The 17,484-nt window shown below is 32.5% G+C and overlaps 1 protein-coding gene across 1 annotated transcript; it reads right to left on the bottom strand.

Annotated features, from left to right (window-relative positions):
• Nucleotides 1-1,415: 1,415 nt before the first annotated feature.
• Nucleotides 1,416-16,184, bottom strand: LOC129220805 (golgin-45-like). The gene is made up of 3 exons (XM_054855236.1): nt 15,759-16,184; nt 15,398-15,597; nt 1,416-1,548 (listed from the first exon to the last, which is right to left on the bottom strand). The coding sequence occupies exons 1-3, from the start codon at nt 16,182-16,184 to the stop codon at nt 1,416-1,418; spliced, it is 759 nt and encodes a 252-aa protein (XP_054711211.1).
• Nucleotides 16,185-17,484: the final 1,300 nt, after the last annotated feature.

Raw genomic sequence — 17,484 nt, 5'->3', positions numbered from 1 at the left:
CTAGAACATAGCCATATATGGTGTGAGAAGCATTTAAGTGTGTAATAAATAATGTCAGTGACTCATACGCGCTGACATATAAGTGAACAGAACTTAATATGGAAAAGGCCTAGCAAAGGATTTTTCATATATATATATATATAACATATATATATATATATAACATATATATATATATATATATATATAATATATACATATATAATATATATATACATATATAATATATATATATATATATATATATATATGTATAATCGCTTGGAATTTTTTCCTTTTCTTCTTTTTTTTCTTTCTCTTCTCTCTTCTTTTTCTCTTTTTTTTGAGACTAACTTTTCGGGGGGGGGGGGTGTTGTCCCCAAACCCCCCCCCCCCTTAGCTACGCCCCTGGCAGTAGCCCAGCCTGCTCTCCTTTAAATACAGCCCTGGATTCTACCTTAAAAAGGTGTAAAAGACCCCCTTTGGAACATCTGAATGCAACCAAAAGGGAAGGTACACAACTAGACCCCACTAGAAGTCTACATACCTAACTTCAACTTTCTGGGACAAACCGTTTGAATTATGCGAGATACATATGCACATACGAATGTCATGAGAAAACACATTGTAATTAACTCTGGGATTGTTAAAATGGTTATTTCGGGTGTCTGTACGTTCCTAGGCATATATCCGCATGTGGTCGGGTCGAAAAAAAACTCAACATTCATTCGGGGGTGAGCAAAACGGAAATGAAGGCCGATTTTTGACTGAAAATTTATTCGCGAATACAATTCTTTTTTTGTAAAAGGAAGTAAAAAGGAGCTAACGGTCTAATCTTGCGCAGACTTCGTTTTTTATTGTATGTTGTTTATTTTACGTAGCCTGAATCGCCTAAGAAGAACATTCAAGCTATGTAAAATAACCAACATACTGGCAGGGTTCACGATCTCTAATGGTGAATCCAGCCGAAAATATTGAGGTTTAATGCATTGGTGTTGAGAAAAAATAAATGCATAGATTATCCGCTGCAGCGTATAATCCGCACCTCATTAATTTTACACTTTTTTAACAGATAATCCGTGGATTATATACAAGAAAATACGGCAAATCATTTTTGCAAGACATTGACTTGCTAAAAACTCTACAAGTTGAATCCTTGAAAAAATCCAGGGGACACCACTGAATGCCAAAAGTACAAATTTTCCATGACTTTTAACTTCATTGCAATAAAAAAACATTTTGAATGATTGCCTTTTTTTTTTTCGTTCTGCATTAAAATAAAAATAAATAATTTTTTTCAAAAAATCACACACACAAACACAAGAAACAGTAAATGTAGATATTTAATTAAATAAATAAAGTAAATCAGGTAGAGTTGCTAACACCTGCTTAAAAACCAGGTTGATGATAATTTTCTTAATTAAAAAAATGAAAACTCACCAATAGCATGATTGCACCTGGCTGAACAATGTGTCATGTTCTTTTAAAAGGAAATTAAGTGATCTAGCTGCTTCATTAAGTTTTTGGGATATAGATTTCTTCCATGCGGCAAGTTCATTCACCATGACACTGAAATCAATTTAAAATTAAATTCAGAGTATCAAAGACATAAAAAATATAAGAACAAGTTATATTACTTCAATCATATTAGTACTTTTTATAAATTATTGAAAACTTGAGCAACAAGGAAACTATTTTTCTAGCATTTTTAAAGTTGCAATGTATTATTTTCAGTAATTGAATATTTTAACACAGTTTAACTAAGGAACATCTTAAGCTAGCAAAATAATATTCTTAAAATGAAGAGGATCCATCAGCCATTGACTCATTGAATTTGTAGAAAACATCCTGAGTAAGCTAAAAAGGTCTACTGGCTACTAACTGAAAATTTTAATTTTGAAATCCACAATATACTAATCAACTATAATAATTGTAGGTAATGAATATTCTTCAAATATTTTTTTTTCTTCTTTCTTAAAATAAAGATTTTCATGTGTTCCAAATATTTAAATAGAATGTCAGGTGCAAGAAAGGATAATAAACAATTACAGATGCCATTGATAGTTATTAAAACAACTACCAGAGAGTAAATAACTCAACAGCATAATAAAAGATGAAATTGAGAAATCAATTTTCTTAGTAGGAGGAGGTGGGATAAACTTTGTTGGACTAGTCTCAATAATTTTAATACCATTAATACTTTTAATTTTAATTTATGACCAACAAACAACACCTATAGTCTGACAAATCCTATAACAAAATCACATAGCGCCGTTATAATGATCAAATTTTATTTCAGAAACACATTTCATTGCTTTTTTTTCAGCTCTCAGTAATTTTCATAAGTCTGCAGCTTTATTTTTTAAAATGGTTTTAATGAAGAATAAATTAAACTCCTTTTTAGTTCATAATTATTTATAGTTTGCATTTCTTCAGACTAGAACACTGGGTATGTTGATCCACTTTTAGAAGAAAAAAAAAAGAAACGAAACTTTTAGAAAAATTAGGAGAGCAAAATTTAAGCAACCAGGGGTGCCCTTCCCCCCCAAGCTCAATGGCGCAAATTCCCCCCCAAAAATTCTCTCGCTTTCGAATCGGGTTAGATATAACAGTTTTTAGAGTTTAATTTCCAGTCAAATTCATGGGGGGAGGGGGGTAGCGCTAACAAATAGCATTTTAAACTGTAATATTGTTGGATTGTTGACCCGCATTGCCTCCCCAAATTTTACAACGTGCGCCTTGAGTAAACAAGTTTTGGGTACCCCTGAATTTTGCAATTTTTTCTTTTTTTTCAAACGCATGAACAATTACAGGAAGAGTGGATTCAACTTTCTGGCTTGGGATGGAGTTATTATTAGATATACACAATATGAATCTATGCAGTATGAATCTTATTTATTGTCCCTTAGATAGGGGGTCCGGGGGTTTCTCCCCAGAAAATTTTCGAAATCGTAGTTTTAAAACCAATTTTAGACGATCTCTGGTGATGTTAGGGGGATAAAAGGTTTGGTGTGCCCTTCCCGGTAATTTTTCAATATTGAAATTTTAAAAGCGCAATTGTAGATAGTCTAACGTTGTGTGAAAAAGGACTTTCCTTTGTTTTCAAAATTGTAGTTCTAAAAACGCAGTTTTAAAGTATCTGTGATAATTTTAGGGAAAGAAGAGGTCCTAGGACTCACCCCAGGAAAATTTTCAAAATTAAAGTCTTAAAAATGCTATCTATGGTTGGGGGAAAAAGTTTTCTGAAATTGAAGCTCTAAAACCACAATTGTAGCCGACCTTTGTGACGTTAAGAAAAAGTTTTCGAAAGCTTTCCCGGAATTTTCTCGAAATTGAAGCCCTGAAAACCAAATTTAACGATTTTTTTTAATAATGTTGACGAGAATCGGGGGGGGGGGGGGGGGGGGGAGGGGGGGAGGAGCACTCCACTTAAATTTTCGAACTTGCAGCTTTAAAAACGCAGTTTTAATAGATCATGATAATGTTAGTGGAAATTGAATTTCGGTGCCATTCTCCCGGCAATTCTTTGATATTGATACTCTGAAAACGCAATTCTAGGCTTGTCTTTGATCGTGCTAAGGAAAGAGGGGGAAATCAGGGGCTCTCTCCCATAAATTTTTCAAAATTGCAGTACTACAAACGCAGTTTCAGATGACTCTTGATGATAAAGAGGGTGTTATTCTGGCGCTACAGTGGGGGGTGCTCTCCTGGAAGTTTTCCAAAATTGAAGTTGCATATCCAAAAAAGAAGGATCAGACACACCGTGACAGATATGTTTCGGAAATTCTCAAAAATTGTTTCAGCTATTCAGCACACATCGAAAATCAGAACTCGAGAATTTTCATGAATCAAATATCCCTCTATACATATCAGATATAGAAGAAAGTAAATATAATTTACGAAAAATAATTCAAACACCTTAAGAACAGACTGTTCTACCTCGATTAGAGAAAACCAACATCACTGAAAGTTTTAATAAAAATCATCTAATGATAAATTGAAACAATCAGTTTTAAAATGGTAGAGAAGATGGTAATAAAGTGAAATGAAAAATTCTTCATAAGCTTAAACTCGTTAATGAAGAAAATATATTAATTGTCGATTGAAGGGATAAAAAATATGTTATTCGCAAAATTCAAAACTAGTTCTTAATGATTGTCGAGTTGCAAATGAATCAATGGAAGACTAGAGCATACTGGCAGAATTATTACAAACAATAAAACATTTTTGACCTCTCTCCCCCTCATCATTTTTGACACACGCATTCATCCTGCAAAATTTGAACTTCCAGAAAATTTATAAAAAAGAATGAAAAGAAATCAAATCGTCTGATCCAGCTTTGAAACGGACACCAACTCCATGCCGTCTGTGATGTTCCCTTCATTGAAAAAGAGACACGGTCATTAAATTTTGGAAAGAGTACCAGGGCCGTCGCTAGGTCAAAAAACTGGGGAGGGGGAGGGGTGTACGTTTTTGGCGGCCCGTTAATTGTTTTAAACGCATGTTCCAATACGCAGAGAGAGAGTGAGAAGATTTGGCTTCTGGTTTAGCAGAAATAGACATATTACTGGACCTTAGTACTAGCAATACAAATTTAATCGTAAGGATTCAATCAGAATTAGGGAGTGTCGGAGGGCTACCTTCTTGCATTATTTTGAAATTCAAGACATAAAAACGCAGTTTTAGAATATATTTTAAGTTTGGGAGGAAGGGGGAAAGAAGGTCCAGGAAAGTCTCTCCCGATAATTTTTCCAAATTTAAGTTAACACACTCGTACATTATATTTAATTATGTTCAGAAGAGGTGGCCCGGGGCTCACCCCCGGGAAATGTAAAGATTGTTATTTGAAAAACAGTTTTAGACGACCTATGGTGATGTTAAGGGAGGAAGAGATTCGGGGTCATCGTTCTATAATTTTTCAAAATGCAAACTTCAAGCAGGCATTCACAATTGTGAATTATTTAAAAATTGTGAAACGTAAAGGGAGGTCTGAGGGCTCTCTCCCGGGAAAAGTCTGAAAATTGTAGTTCGAAAAATGCAATTTTAGATTATCTATGGTGATCAGTGGCGTAGCTACACTTTCTGCCGCCCGGAGCGATTCCTCAATTTGCCGTCCTTTGATTGAGAAACAGTCAAAAGTATTTAAAGGAAAAATAAGAACTTAATTACGAAGAAAATTAAAAAAATATGCTCTACTCAGAAAATTTTTCAAAATTAGTCCTGAAAATGCATTTTAAACTTTGGTGACACCAGGCAGGAGCTTAGAAGCCGGCGCTCTGCGCAGGAAATTTTCCTAATTTTGAGATCTAGAAACGCAATTTTATGGTTTCTTTGGTCTTGTCAAAGGCGGTAATGACTTCCTTTTGGATCCGTGCTTGGGTGCCTCCCTTAATGTTAAAAAACTCGGAAGTCGCCGCTTTCCTAGATTCGACACTGCTATATTACAGAATTTGGATGGTTTTCTTTTTCACTGATACAGGGTGATAAGATTAATAAGCCCTATAAGTTCGATTAAGCATACTGCTTCATGAGAAGGAAAAGTTGTGCATCGAAAATCATTACTTTCCATGTGAATGTGAAAATTTTACTTAGACATCAATTCACTAATTAAAAATCTTCCGTTTAAATGAATGTCTCAGTTTGAAACTCCCTGTTTATAGGAATTTGCTGATATAAAGCAGTAAGATTAGTGCAGTTATTATTTGAGTTGTGAGTAAGTACTTTTATAAAATAAACATAAAATTCATTCTGGTCTGAATAAAAGTTTTGTAATTAGTGACCAATTAAGGCAATTTCTGAAATAGATAATGCTACCCCGAAGATGAGCAATTAATTGCCCACCATTTCAGACCTCTTTTTTCTTACTCTTGTTGTAACTTAGCTCAAAAAATAGTTTTTTTTTTTTTTAATAAGGTGGTTTTTAAGTAACTTTCTTAAAATCAAGTGCTAGCTTCATATTATAACGAAAAGGTTTTTTTTTTTTGCCTCCTGTAATTGATCAAAAGCATGATTTCCCTATTGGGAAACGTTGAACTTTTTTCGCATCAAGAGCATGAAATTGCCGCCCCCCAGCAAAGTGCCGCCCGGGTAGACCACCCCCTCCGCCCCACCCTAGCTACGACACTGATGGTGATATTAAAGAAAAGAAAGATGCGCCGTCCCCCGAAATTTTTTGAAATTTTGAAGCCTTAAAAACGCGATTGTAGACTTTTCTTTCTTAAAATTTAGTGCACCGCCAGTTTCTTGAAATTAAAGCTCCGAAAACATAATTTAAGTCAACCTTCTATGAAAGGGGGAAGGGGGAGTTTTGAAGGGGCTCGAGACCAGAAATGTTTCGTAATTGAAGCACTAAAAGCAAGGTTTAAAAAATTTTTCGATGATGTCGACGAGAGAGAGAGTCACTCTCTCGAAAAAATTCCGCTTTGTTGAAACCACAGTTTTAGAAGATTTTTGGTAATGTTAATGGGTGGAGAGATTCGGAGTCCTCCCCTGGCAAATTTTCAAAATTGATATTCAATTAACGCAATAGACGATTTAAAATTGGTAGAGTTGGAAGAGTAGAAGGTATTGGAGATCTCCCCCGAAAAATTTTCTGAATTGAAGCCTTAAGGGGGTCCGGGACACAAAAATCGTCAAATTTTGCAATTTTTTTTTATCATGTAAAAAATTACTCCGTGTTTTTCTGCTTAAGAGGAGGTTTGAATCTTTTTTATATCTTAAATAGAACGAAAGATATAATTATTTTTGTTTCATGCACCTAACTAATGTGTACTTAACTTTAAAACTTTAAACGCGTTTTTCTCTATGATGCAATTTTTCCCGATTTCTTGCATTCAAACTCTTATAAGTCAGGAACCGATAAAGATAAAGTAATGAAACTTGGAGCATATCTTTTTCAAACAGTTTACTTTAAATTTTATTCGTCGAATTTGAAAAAAACGTTTACTGCAAAAATTACGATTTTTTAAAAAAAAAGTATTTTCGAATTTTTCGAAATTTTTCTTCAAATATTTTTTATTTTTTATTGAATTAATATTTTAAAAATTAAAGCTTAGATATTTGTGCGTAATTCATTGAAAAAAATTGAAAATTGTTTAAGAATATTTTGAGTTATAGCAATTTAAAGCAACCCCATTTTTCATTAAAAAAAAACTAATTAAATTTAAATAAAAAATTTTCTTTTTTTCATATTTATGTTATGATTTTGCTTATTAAACAAATGGTGAATCAGTGCAAAAAATTTCAAAACTCTAAAGTATATAATAAAAAAAATTTTAAAATGTGTCCCGGACCCCCTTAACAATGAAATTTTTGAGGATCTTCGGTAATATTTGGAGAACGACAGTTTCGGGATCCCTCAGGGAGGTTTTTTTTTAAAATTAAAGTCCAAAAGACGAAATTTATTCGACCTTGAATGATGATGAATGATTGAGAGGGCGTTTCTCGGAGGTTACGTTGGGAGCACTCTCACGGTTTTTCGAAATTGCAGTCCTAAATACTTAGGCCATCTTTAATGACGTCAGGGTAAGGGAAGGGGTTTGAGAACGTTTTCCCGGGATTTTTTTCAAAACCTAAGTTTTAAAAACTCACTTCCAGGCCGGTTTTGAGGACGTAAAAAGTAGGGTTTGGAGTTCCTCACTCTTCCTTTCAGTTTGGCTACGTCCCTACTATCTTCATTGTAAAGTTCAATAATTGATAAACATATTGTAGTAATATTTTTTTCCAATTTTCCTTTGCTAAACACGATTATTTGCTTAGATTTTCCATATTAAAGTTTTCGATTTGCCGCCTAATATTTTTGTTTTCTTGCAATACAAGCGTTCGCAGCCTTAGAAAAAGGAATTTTAACATTTTGAAAGGATGTGGTAATTTTCTGTGATACCTTAGGTCACTACACCACTTCATTTTATTTCATTTTAAATATGCCACCTGCGTCTCTTCTTCAAGCTTTGATTTACTTCGATTTTTACGTTCAAACATTTAGACCTTTTGGTGTGAGTATTAATACTTTGAATCTCTCTTTGCATTTAACTGTTTTTTTTTTCCCGTCTCTATCTCTCTATTTCAAATTTATTTCGACGACCCATACATTTTTCTCCACTTAGCAACGATTTTCAGGACAACATTTTTCACCAAAAAAAAAAAACATACGGGAATGTTTCGGCGATCCCTATCCTATGGGCTGTCCTATTTATTTATGTATTTTTATTTTTATTTTTTTTTAACTGCAGAACCATGAAGCATAGTTTTGTATAACCAGGGTCGCCGAGAGACAAGGCATGCAACATGTTAGTTTGGTCGCCGGTCCTCCCTCCCATTATTCAAATTTTACTCTATGTACAAGCACAATACTTTAATTCGAGCCGGAGCCCATAGTTTCCGACTAGGCAGACATACGAACTCTGCGGCCTAGTGAAGAGTGTACTGTACTGAATACATTTTCTTGTGTTAATAAAAATGTTTGAAGCGTACATTTCCGCGGCCCTTTTACTTAGATACTCTTGACAAAAGAGAATCATGGATGTTCCTAAATTGTATTTTAAGATCACATTTTCTGTTCAAATTTTACAGAAAAAATACTTTTTGTCACTATTATTTCACTTGTTCATTTATAATTACTATTTTGATTTTTTAAAACAGCGAAGAGTTTTCCTTCGTTAGTTGCATCGCTAAAATGAAATTGTCGGCCGCACTTCTGAAAAACGTGGAGGGGGGGGGGGGGAGATTGCTACTGCGACGGCTCTAAAGAGTACGCTGAAAAAGTATTATTAATGCATCTATTTCTTGTTGAATGGGTTTAAATATTTTTCCTTTCCAAAATTCAAAAATTTCATTTTCTGAGGGAAAAAAATCTTCTAGAAAAAAATCCCCCCCCCAAAAATTTTGATGGAGCAACTTGCGCCATGATCCCCCCCCTGTGGGCACCCCTGTAAGCAACAGCAATGGAGAAGTTGATGAGGACCCAAGTTGTGCTGATTCTTGAGGAAATGTAGAAGATTCTGGTATAAATAGTGGAAAGGCAGAAGTTGGTCAATTTAATATTTTATATATATATATATATATATATATATATATATATATATATATATATATATATATATATATATATATATATATATATATATACTGTAAAATCCTGAAAGTAACCCCCCTATTTTCAAAACAAAACTTGTTGATTTTAGAAGGGGGGGTTATAATCGAGATTTTTCTGAAAAATTAGTGAAAATAATTGTTTTTAGTAGTATTAATTTTAGAGTACAGAAAAGAAATAATAAGTAAATAAGAGTTAATATTACTGAAGAAAGAAAAATTAATTAATAAAAACTTGTCATACTTTTTTAGTAGTAATAAATTGCATGAGGGCGCACTTTTTTTTTTCGAAAGAAAGGATTTTGCACCTTAAGTTGGTAAAACCCATATAATTTATCGCTTGAAAATTCATTATGTACTGAAAGTAATAAGGTTACAGTAAAAGAAGTAAAATCTTAATGTTCTTGTTTCAGAAAAGAAGCGAAAATTGCAATCACGGTCGCAAATTCGTTACGAAGATTGTAATTTCGAAAACTGAGCTTTACAAAAATTGTGAACGCAAACACAGACAAATCTCTTACTCGATTTAGTAAAGTTTACATTTCTGATGATCCTAAACTCGTTCAATTACATTATTTCTCCTTTAAAAAAGGTTATTTTTAAGTTTCCCGCTACTTTTTAAGCAACACGTTTCCAAAATGGCGTCACGTTTTCACAATGGTGCCGTGTTGAAGATCGTTCAGTTTCACAAATCAGAACAAAAATGCTCCTTCCAAAATGAATAAAAAGCAGTACAACCGTATAAATTTCTTTTGTAATACTTATGAACAATAAAAAGGGCGCCCTTGCATCAAAAGGTGTCTAGACATTTTGGAAGGAATAAACTATGGAGACCATTTTTGTTTTCTTTAAATCATTGTGTTTTCTTTCTTTCTTTTTTTTTTATTTTTAGAAAAGCAAAACTGCACATGGAGGGGGAAACTAAACCTTTGTAAATGCTTTCCAAGTAAAGCAGAAAATGTTATCCTTTTTTTGCAGGGAGTGGCAAATGAAGATGATCGGAAAAGTTTCAGGTGAAGGGGGGGGGGGTGCATATTCAGGATTTTAAAGTGATTTCACTTTCCACAAAAAAGGGGGGGGGGGCTATAATCGATAGGGGGGTTACTTTCGGGATTTTATATATATATATATATATATATATATATATATATATATATATATATATACAGTCGAGCCTCCATATATCGAACTTCTACAGATCAAAATTTTCTATATATCGAAATCCCAGCAAATGTCCATGTCCATTACATAGAAAAACTGTTTCTATGTATCGAAAAAATCTCTATACATCGAAAATAATTTCGAGACATTTGTAGATTTTTTTTCCCACTTTACACTGTTTTTCTCATGAAAAATTAAGGTTAGGGGAGAAAATTGTGTGTACTAAAATTTGCTACAAAACTCACAAGGAATCTGGGGTTGAGGAATGTATAGACAGGTCGTTGCTCCGTTCTGGAGTACTTTAATTCCCTTTAGTTTTTTTCAAATTGGCAACCTCACAGTAGAATCAGTTTCAAGTTATCCCTATTGTCTGTTAATTATCATTGTTAGTGTTTTTAACTTCAGGGAAAATCATTCAAGTTAAGTAGATTGATTTTTCACTTTTCTCTCGATTACATTGTCAAAACGAAAATTCTCTAATGTTGCAGATCAAGTTGAATTTCCAAGAATAAAGATGTAGGAAGACGCAAAAAATGTCATTTCTGGTAAATTTAGTATTTCCGCAAGCAGAGTGCCTGCTATTATGAGAAATCGGAAAGCCCATGGGCGGATTTATGGGGGGTCAGAGGGGGGGGGCATGCCCCCCCCCCCAGTTTTGGGAAGACTATGTAGTAACAACACATCTTCCAAAAATTAAAAAAAAAAGTTTTGTTATTTTTTCTTTTTTCAATAGTTTAGAAGGGCATGGGTGGATTTATAGGGAGGGGGGCATAGGGGGCAGTGCTCCTCCAGTTTTGGGACGACTTTATGTAGTAACAACACATCTTTCAAAATCTTAAAACAAAAAAATCATGACTTTTTCTTTTTTGAATAGTTTAATGAAAATGAAGAGAAAAGCGAATGTTGTTTTCTGATGGGAGGAAAGAAAAGGGGGGGGAAACGAGCAATAAATACAAATAGTACAGCTGTCACTGGAGTGCTGAAAATGTGTCTAAATTCACTATTTTGGACTGAAAACCATTTGGGCAAGTATATGAATGAAAATATAGGCTAAACGAGCTATACATTAAGCTGCAATACTTATAATAATTGACTATTATTTTAACAAATTAGAACTTAAAGCAAAGGGCAAAAATCTCCCTCCCCCTCATTCGCGCTAACAGAACGATCTACTTGTTATGATTTGTGTCCACATTTAAAGTATTTGTGCATAATATTTATGTTCTTAGTAGATTAATTGGCCTTTTGAGAAATTCTAAAAAAACATATTTTTTTCCCTTCTCTCTCTCTAGAGAAAATAAATGCTATTCGCAACTCCAGCGCTCGAATACGCTACCTTGCGGTGATTTACAAAACTGTAGAAAAAGCTAAAACATTGCGTTCCACGTATGTCTGTTGACTTAAACATAGGCAGTTTGTTCTAAGTATTTATTAACGCATTCGATGTGTCTTGGATTGCTTTCAGCAACAGAAAGTGTTCGAGCTCCTCAAAATAATGTTAGTTTTCATTATTTCCCTCTAAAAAGTGATTTGATTGAGAAATGGTGACAGCGCGTTAACTCAGAAAACTCTGGATTAGCAGACTTGGATAACGTTGTACCAGGTAAAAAATTTTGTTTTGTGTGAATTTGTAAGAATATGGGGTTTTTTTTAATCTTAAATTAATTTAACAAACCATATTTTACAGCAGCATTTAGTTGGAATAGACAGTATGCAAAAATTTTTCTTGAATATATTATCGTAGAACGAAATGGAAAAATGTTTAACCGAGAAAGAATTTATTTTGTTGCTTTTATTCTCAGCTGAAAGGTTTCGCCAAATTTGTTTAGGGTTATAGTTTTAGTATTGTGCGAGCTAAGTATCCTTGGCGAGATTCCGCCCATGTTAGTTAAACCATTTTTATTTTTTATCAAGAGTGGAATAAAATGGTAGAAAGATTACAGAATTCGATAAGTAAAAAGAAATAATGGTAGATCAATTGAAAAGAAAACTACCACCATATATCCGTGAGAATTTTGTTGATGATTTGTATAGCATGACATAATTAAATCATAACTCAGAAATTAGAAACATACCAAACAGAAAAATTTAAAATGAACCGATGCAGCAATTTGAGAAAAATAACTCAGCTACAAATGAAAAACAATTAGCGCTAGCCAAGCAAGGCAAAGAAGTATCATCTTCTTTTGACAATAATTCGTAATGTCATATAATTAAATTTTCTAGCATTAATTGTTATTCTTCTCAGGCCACAATTATTATTTAGTTTTATCAAGAATTGATAAATATCGAATTCAACATAGTAGTAATGGCTGCTTAGAACTACGAACTGCATATTTTGCATTAATTTCTAACGTTTAGTAATGCTTCTTGAATTCTCATTTCTTTCTACTTGGGCCAGAATATCAACAAGACTTTGAAAATTAATTTAAAAAGAATAAAGCGAAAAAATCATGCATACGAACAAAATTTACTAGACTTATTAGCATTTTTCTTCGTTACCACATGCGTTTGTTTTAGTTTTTTCGTTCGCCATTAGACAGTGACTGCAGTGCCCCCTATAGTTCGTTGGAGTTGCGAATTGAGTCATCAAAAGTTTTGGAAAAATTTGCTGAAATTTTATAAAAGTCTATAAAAACCTAACAAATATTTGTAAAATCGTTAAAATCTTTTAACCGTAAAAACTGACGAATTTTCGTGAAAATTACAAAAAATCAAGCAAAAATCTGCTGGTAAGAGTGAATTACAAACAGGGCCGAATTTGCCTATAAGATAAACAAACTATTCCTTAGGGCCCTTTCTTTAAAGTGGGTCCCTAACTCCAAAAAAAAAAAAAAAATTCATGATTCGTTCCTTAAAAAATGGAAATTGCTTGAAAAATCTAATTTCCTTTTTAAGTGCTTGAAAACCTTGAATATTTGAAAACGTGTGGCTGCAAATATTAAATTTTGAATTTTCTAACAAATGGTAGAAGGGGAGGAATGCCAAAATATGTCAAATTCAGCTCCTTGCCACATCCTATATTAAAAATGTAAAAATCATGATTCTCACGTTTGTAACATAATATTTGAAATAAATTTTTGTGACTCACATATTTCATATTTTGCTATTCATTCAATACCGAATGCAGTATTTTGGAATTTTTTTTTTGTATTGATTGCTTTTATCTTACTTCTTCTGCATATTGTCTATCTGTTTAGCACGGAAAAAAATACACACTACTTCTATTTCTTTTCGTTTTCTGCCCTACTTGCAACTGAAGAAAAGTTGTTGTCATGAGAAATCTATGGTTTCTTTTAAATTTAAAATAGTTATTTCTTACAAAGTTAGAACAGGACTGTAAAAATTTACAATCAAGTACTAAAACATCAGACTGAAGTGCGTTGAATAATTTTATTTATTCTAGAGTCCTTGAAAATAATTAGATAAGTATTTGAAAATTCTAAGTCTTTGAAAATCCTAAGCAAAGTGGGCTCCAATTACTTCTACACCATATTGTTAATCTGTTCAGCCAGGAAAAAAAATGATACACTACCTCTATTCCTTTTCGTTTTTCTGCACTACTTATAATTAAAAAAAGGTTGTAATGAGAAATCTATAGTTTACTTTTTCTTTCAAACTTAAAATGGCTGTTTCTTACAAAGTTTGAACAATACAGTACAACTGTATAATCTAGTTATTAATTTCTATGTCTATCCAATTAACCTTTATAAGTCTTCAAAATGCAGAATTTTATATCCATTTTACAAAATTTCCTTCGGGGGAGAAACCCCCGGCCCCCTAAAATTGGAGATATTTTATTTCCCACTTAAAAGGGAGCCCTGCATCACTCTCGATACCAGCTCCCTCTCTTAAGGTCAATTCAAAAAGGACAGCATGAAAACACACATTAATGAAAACGACACACAAAAAAGTAAAGCATGGATTTATGCATCACAGGAAACAGACAAAAACATGGGAGTGAGAGAATAAAAATGTTGCTGAAAAAAAAAAAATCCTGCCCCCCCCAGGAACTCAGTCCTAAATCCGCCTATGGGAAAGCCGTAAGAAAAGTACTGAAACTCGCATATAATTTCACTCAAAAACATGAAATGACATTACAGTTGGCAAAAATTACTTTTAGTTTTAATGTTTTAGGAGATTTTTATGATAAACTAAGATTGTTTCTATGTATCGAAATTTCTATATATCGATTTTTTTCTGGCAATTTGTTACTTCAATTTATGGAGGTCCGACTGTGTGTTATATTAAACTTTAAACTTAATTTTTTTTCCATGCTATACACAAAAGAACATAAGTTGATTACAATATTGGATAATATTCGTCATTAAAACTGTTATAGAAGTTGTTTTCATAATGTGAACCAACATACCAATTGCTCAGGGAACATATTTCCACTTCACAAGTTCTGTCAAAAAATTAATATAAAAGAAGTTAATGAATTGAACATTTTCAAAACCTCATGGTGAAAAATGAAACTGTTCATTTAATTTTCTTATAAAATAAATTTAAAGAAGAAAAGCAGACCAACGAACCCCATCTGCCCCTGCATATAAAAATTTGTTCATCTTTTAAAATATGGTCAAGAGGGCCCAGGTACAGAAGGGCCAGGTACAGACAGGGGTGCCCCAAATAGAGTTGGTAAGTTTCATCTAATCTGTATGCAATTTTTAAGACAATAACAAATTATAAAGAACTTGAAGCTGTTTTTAGAAGTACAAAGTGTAGGTATTCAGAATTTAGTTTTGCAATATATGTATATATTAATAAAATTTAATTGATACAGTTGTTGATGAGAACAATGAAAATTAGATTGGAAACAAGATACTATCGATCCTGCTTAAATGAATATCTTCAGTTCCAACATACATTATTTATCTAAGTGGGATATTTAATTATGCGGGGAAATGTTTGCAACCTTAAAAATTAAATAACACTTGTCTAAAAATGAAATCTTAAATCGGTATGTATTTGAAGACTGTAATTAAAATTAGAAGTCAGGTTTAATTTTAGATCTAGTTTAATAGAATTTTGGGAAAGAGGGCCCCAAAGCGGACCCCATTTGCATCTGAGTCGACCCCTGCTGACTATGATTAGTCCAAGAATATAGAGCATGGATCTATTAATCAGAGGAATAGTTTTAAAATTAAAATTTCACTATTCTCACCTGCTGGCTTCAAACTTAGTTTTCCATACATCACGCTCCACAGATAGCCTGTCTATTGCCTCATTCTTTTCTCTTACTTCTTCAGAAAATTCCAACACATTCATCCCAAGTCTTGCTTTATCTTCAGTCATGTAAGACACTTTTAGTTCCATATCTTCACCCAGTGATGCAATTAACATTTTCTTTAAATCAGCATTAACCTGTAGAAAAAGAACAAAAAGTGTTTTTTGAACACTGAAATTTGTATACATTAAAAAGATGAATTTTTCTGAAAAATCTCAAATTTGTTGAAAATTTTATTTAAAAAAAAATTTAATTTATATATTGAAAAAAAAATGCAAAGCAAAGAAAAAAATCATACTTTAACTTGTATATTAAATTGAGATTCAAGATCTTTTTTATCCTTCTCAAGCTCCTTAACTTTAGTTTCCAAAGCGTCAATTTTTGAGAGATGCTTCAGACAACATTCTTCCTTGATATCAGATTCATTTTCAGCAGTTTTTGGTAACTTTAAAATCTCATCTTTTTTACCACAAGAATTAAACTTTATAATACTGGATGCAAGAGAATTCACTTTTTGTGAATCTATAACACATTTTGAGCTTAACGTCTTCTCGCAGGTCCTCATTGTCGGAACAATAGGTGATGTAGCTGCCTTGTATGGTTCATAAGGAATAAACTTAGGTTCTTTTCTTTTACCAGACTGATTGAAGTTGGTATCATAGCACTTTGGAAGTGTAGATAAATTGCCACTTTTTTCTCTTTCATTGAAGATAGTGTTCTCCATGCCATCTCCATCAGACCTGCCTTGAATTTCAATTCTTCTGATACCTAGGATTTTAAAAAATAATAATTATTCAAATAATATCAAAAATATAAGTCAACATTTATTACAAAACTATATGCAGTCTATTTTTGGTTAACTCTTAAGTCCCTTAGTTGAAAACCTGAGTTATTAGAAGTTTATATGAGGCTTCAAGTTATGGAGAGTCGACTGTACTTTAAATGATTTTTTTTAGTTCAAATTCTTACCATATTTTTATGCTAAGTGGATTATTTAACACCATGTCGAAAATTAATGTTTTACCATGATAAATGACATTTTGGCTATTTTACTCATGTAGTATAACGTCCTGATCCATGACTAGAGAACAAAAAAAAAATAAATAATGGGCAATTCCATGATAAGGTCAACCAGATGATCAAATTTTCAAAATTAAAGTTTCTAAACAAATAAGGCATCATTTTAAAGGTAAAGAGTTCAGGGGGTCTGTCCAGGATTTTTCACAGGGTCCGTTTTTTGTGAAAAATCAAATAATTTTGTGAGAAATCAAATACTTTTGTGAAAAATAAAATAAGTTTGCAAAAAAAAAAAAAAATTATTTATTTATTTATTTTTTTTTTTTTTTTGTTGCAAAAACGAAAGTTTAGACTCTTGAGATGGTGGAAACTGCATCATTGACACTTAAAGTTGAGTGTTTTCCCTCTTTTCTGTTGAGAATATCATTCTTTAATGCTTTTCTAGTATTTGGGGGGGGGGGGGCATCACTCACTGGGAGATGGGCACCCCTCAAGTATCAATATTTATCTACCATTCTACATCATGTTAAATTATACTAGAAATGTTATTTGTATAGTATTTAAAACAACTGTAAGAAAAAAAAATTCAGTCAGGGGTTCAGCATTTAAATTTTTAACCCAAGACACTGTTTAAGAGCACAGAGTTTCGTTTAAAACTTATAAATTCCGTGATTTTTACAAAAATAAAAAAATATTTTATTTGTTTACTTAACTAAGCGTACTAAACATCGAAAATGCGAAAAATCAGATTCCCATAGCGGATGCAAAGAGATTGCAATCCTCAAAGTGAAGGCATCAAAAGTATAAAAACGGCTTGTAAAATAAATATTTTGGATAAAATTATTTTAGAATTGCATTTTAGAGCCCTATGATAAACATATCATTAATATCTGGACACAGTTGAAGCAATAATAATAATAAATAAAATAAAAAATAAAGGATCGATTCAGCATTTTAATTATTGACTCATAAAAGAAAATGGAATTCCGCTTTAAAAACCTGAAATA

The sequence above is a fragment of the Uloborus diversus genome, chromosome 4 (genome assembly GCF_026930045.1).
Source record: "Uloborus diversus isolate 005 chromosome 4, Udiv.v.3.1, whole genome shotgun sequence".
Classification (NCBI taxonomy): Eukaryota; Metazoa; Arthropoda; class Arachnida; order Araneae; family Uloboridae; genus Uloborus; species Uloborus diversus.
Note: the sequence above shows the minus strand (reverse complement) of the source record. Positions and strands in the feature narration are given on the sequence as shown.

Bases quoted from the DNA above. Each gene is read 5' to 3' on its own strand.
- LOC129220805 (XM_054855236.1), bottom strand. From the start codon at position 16,184: ATGGAGAACACTATCTTCAATGAAAGAGAAAAAAGTGGCAATTTATCT. The intron at 15,598-15,758 runs GTATGATTTTTT...CTTTTTCTACAG, and splicing joins AATTTAATATACAAGTTAAA to GTTAATGCTGATTTAAAGAA. The intron at 1,549-15,397 runs GTGAGAATAGTG...AATTGATTTCAG, and splicing joins ACTAAGTTTGAAGCCAGCAG to TGTCATGGTGAATGAACTTG.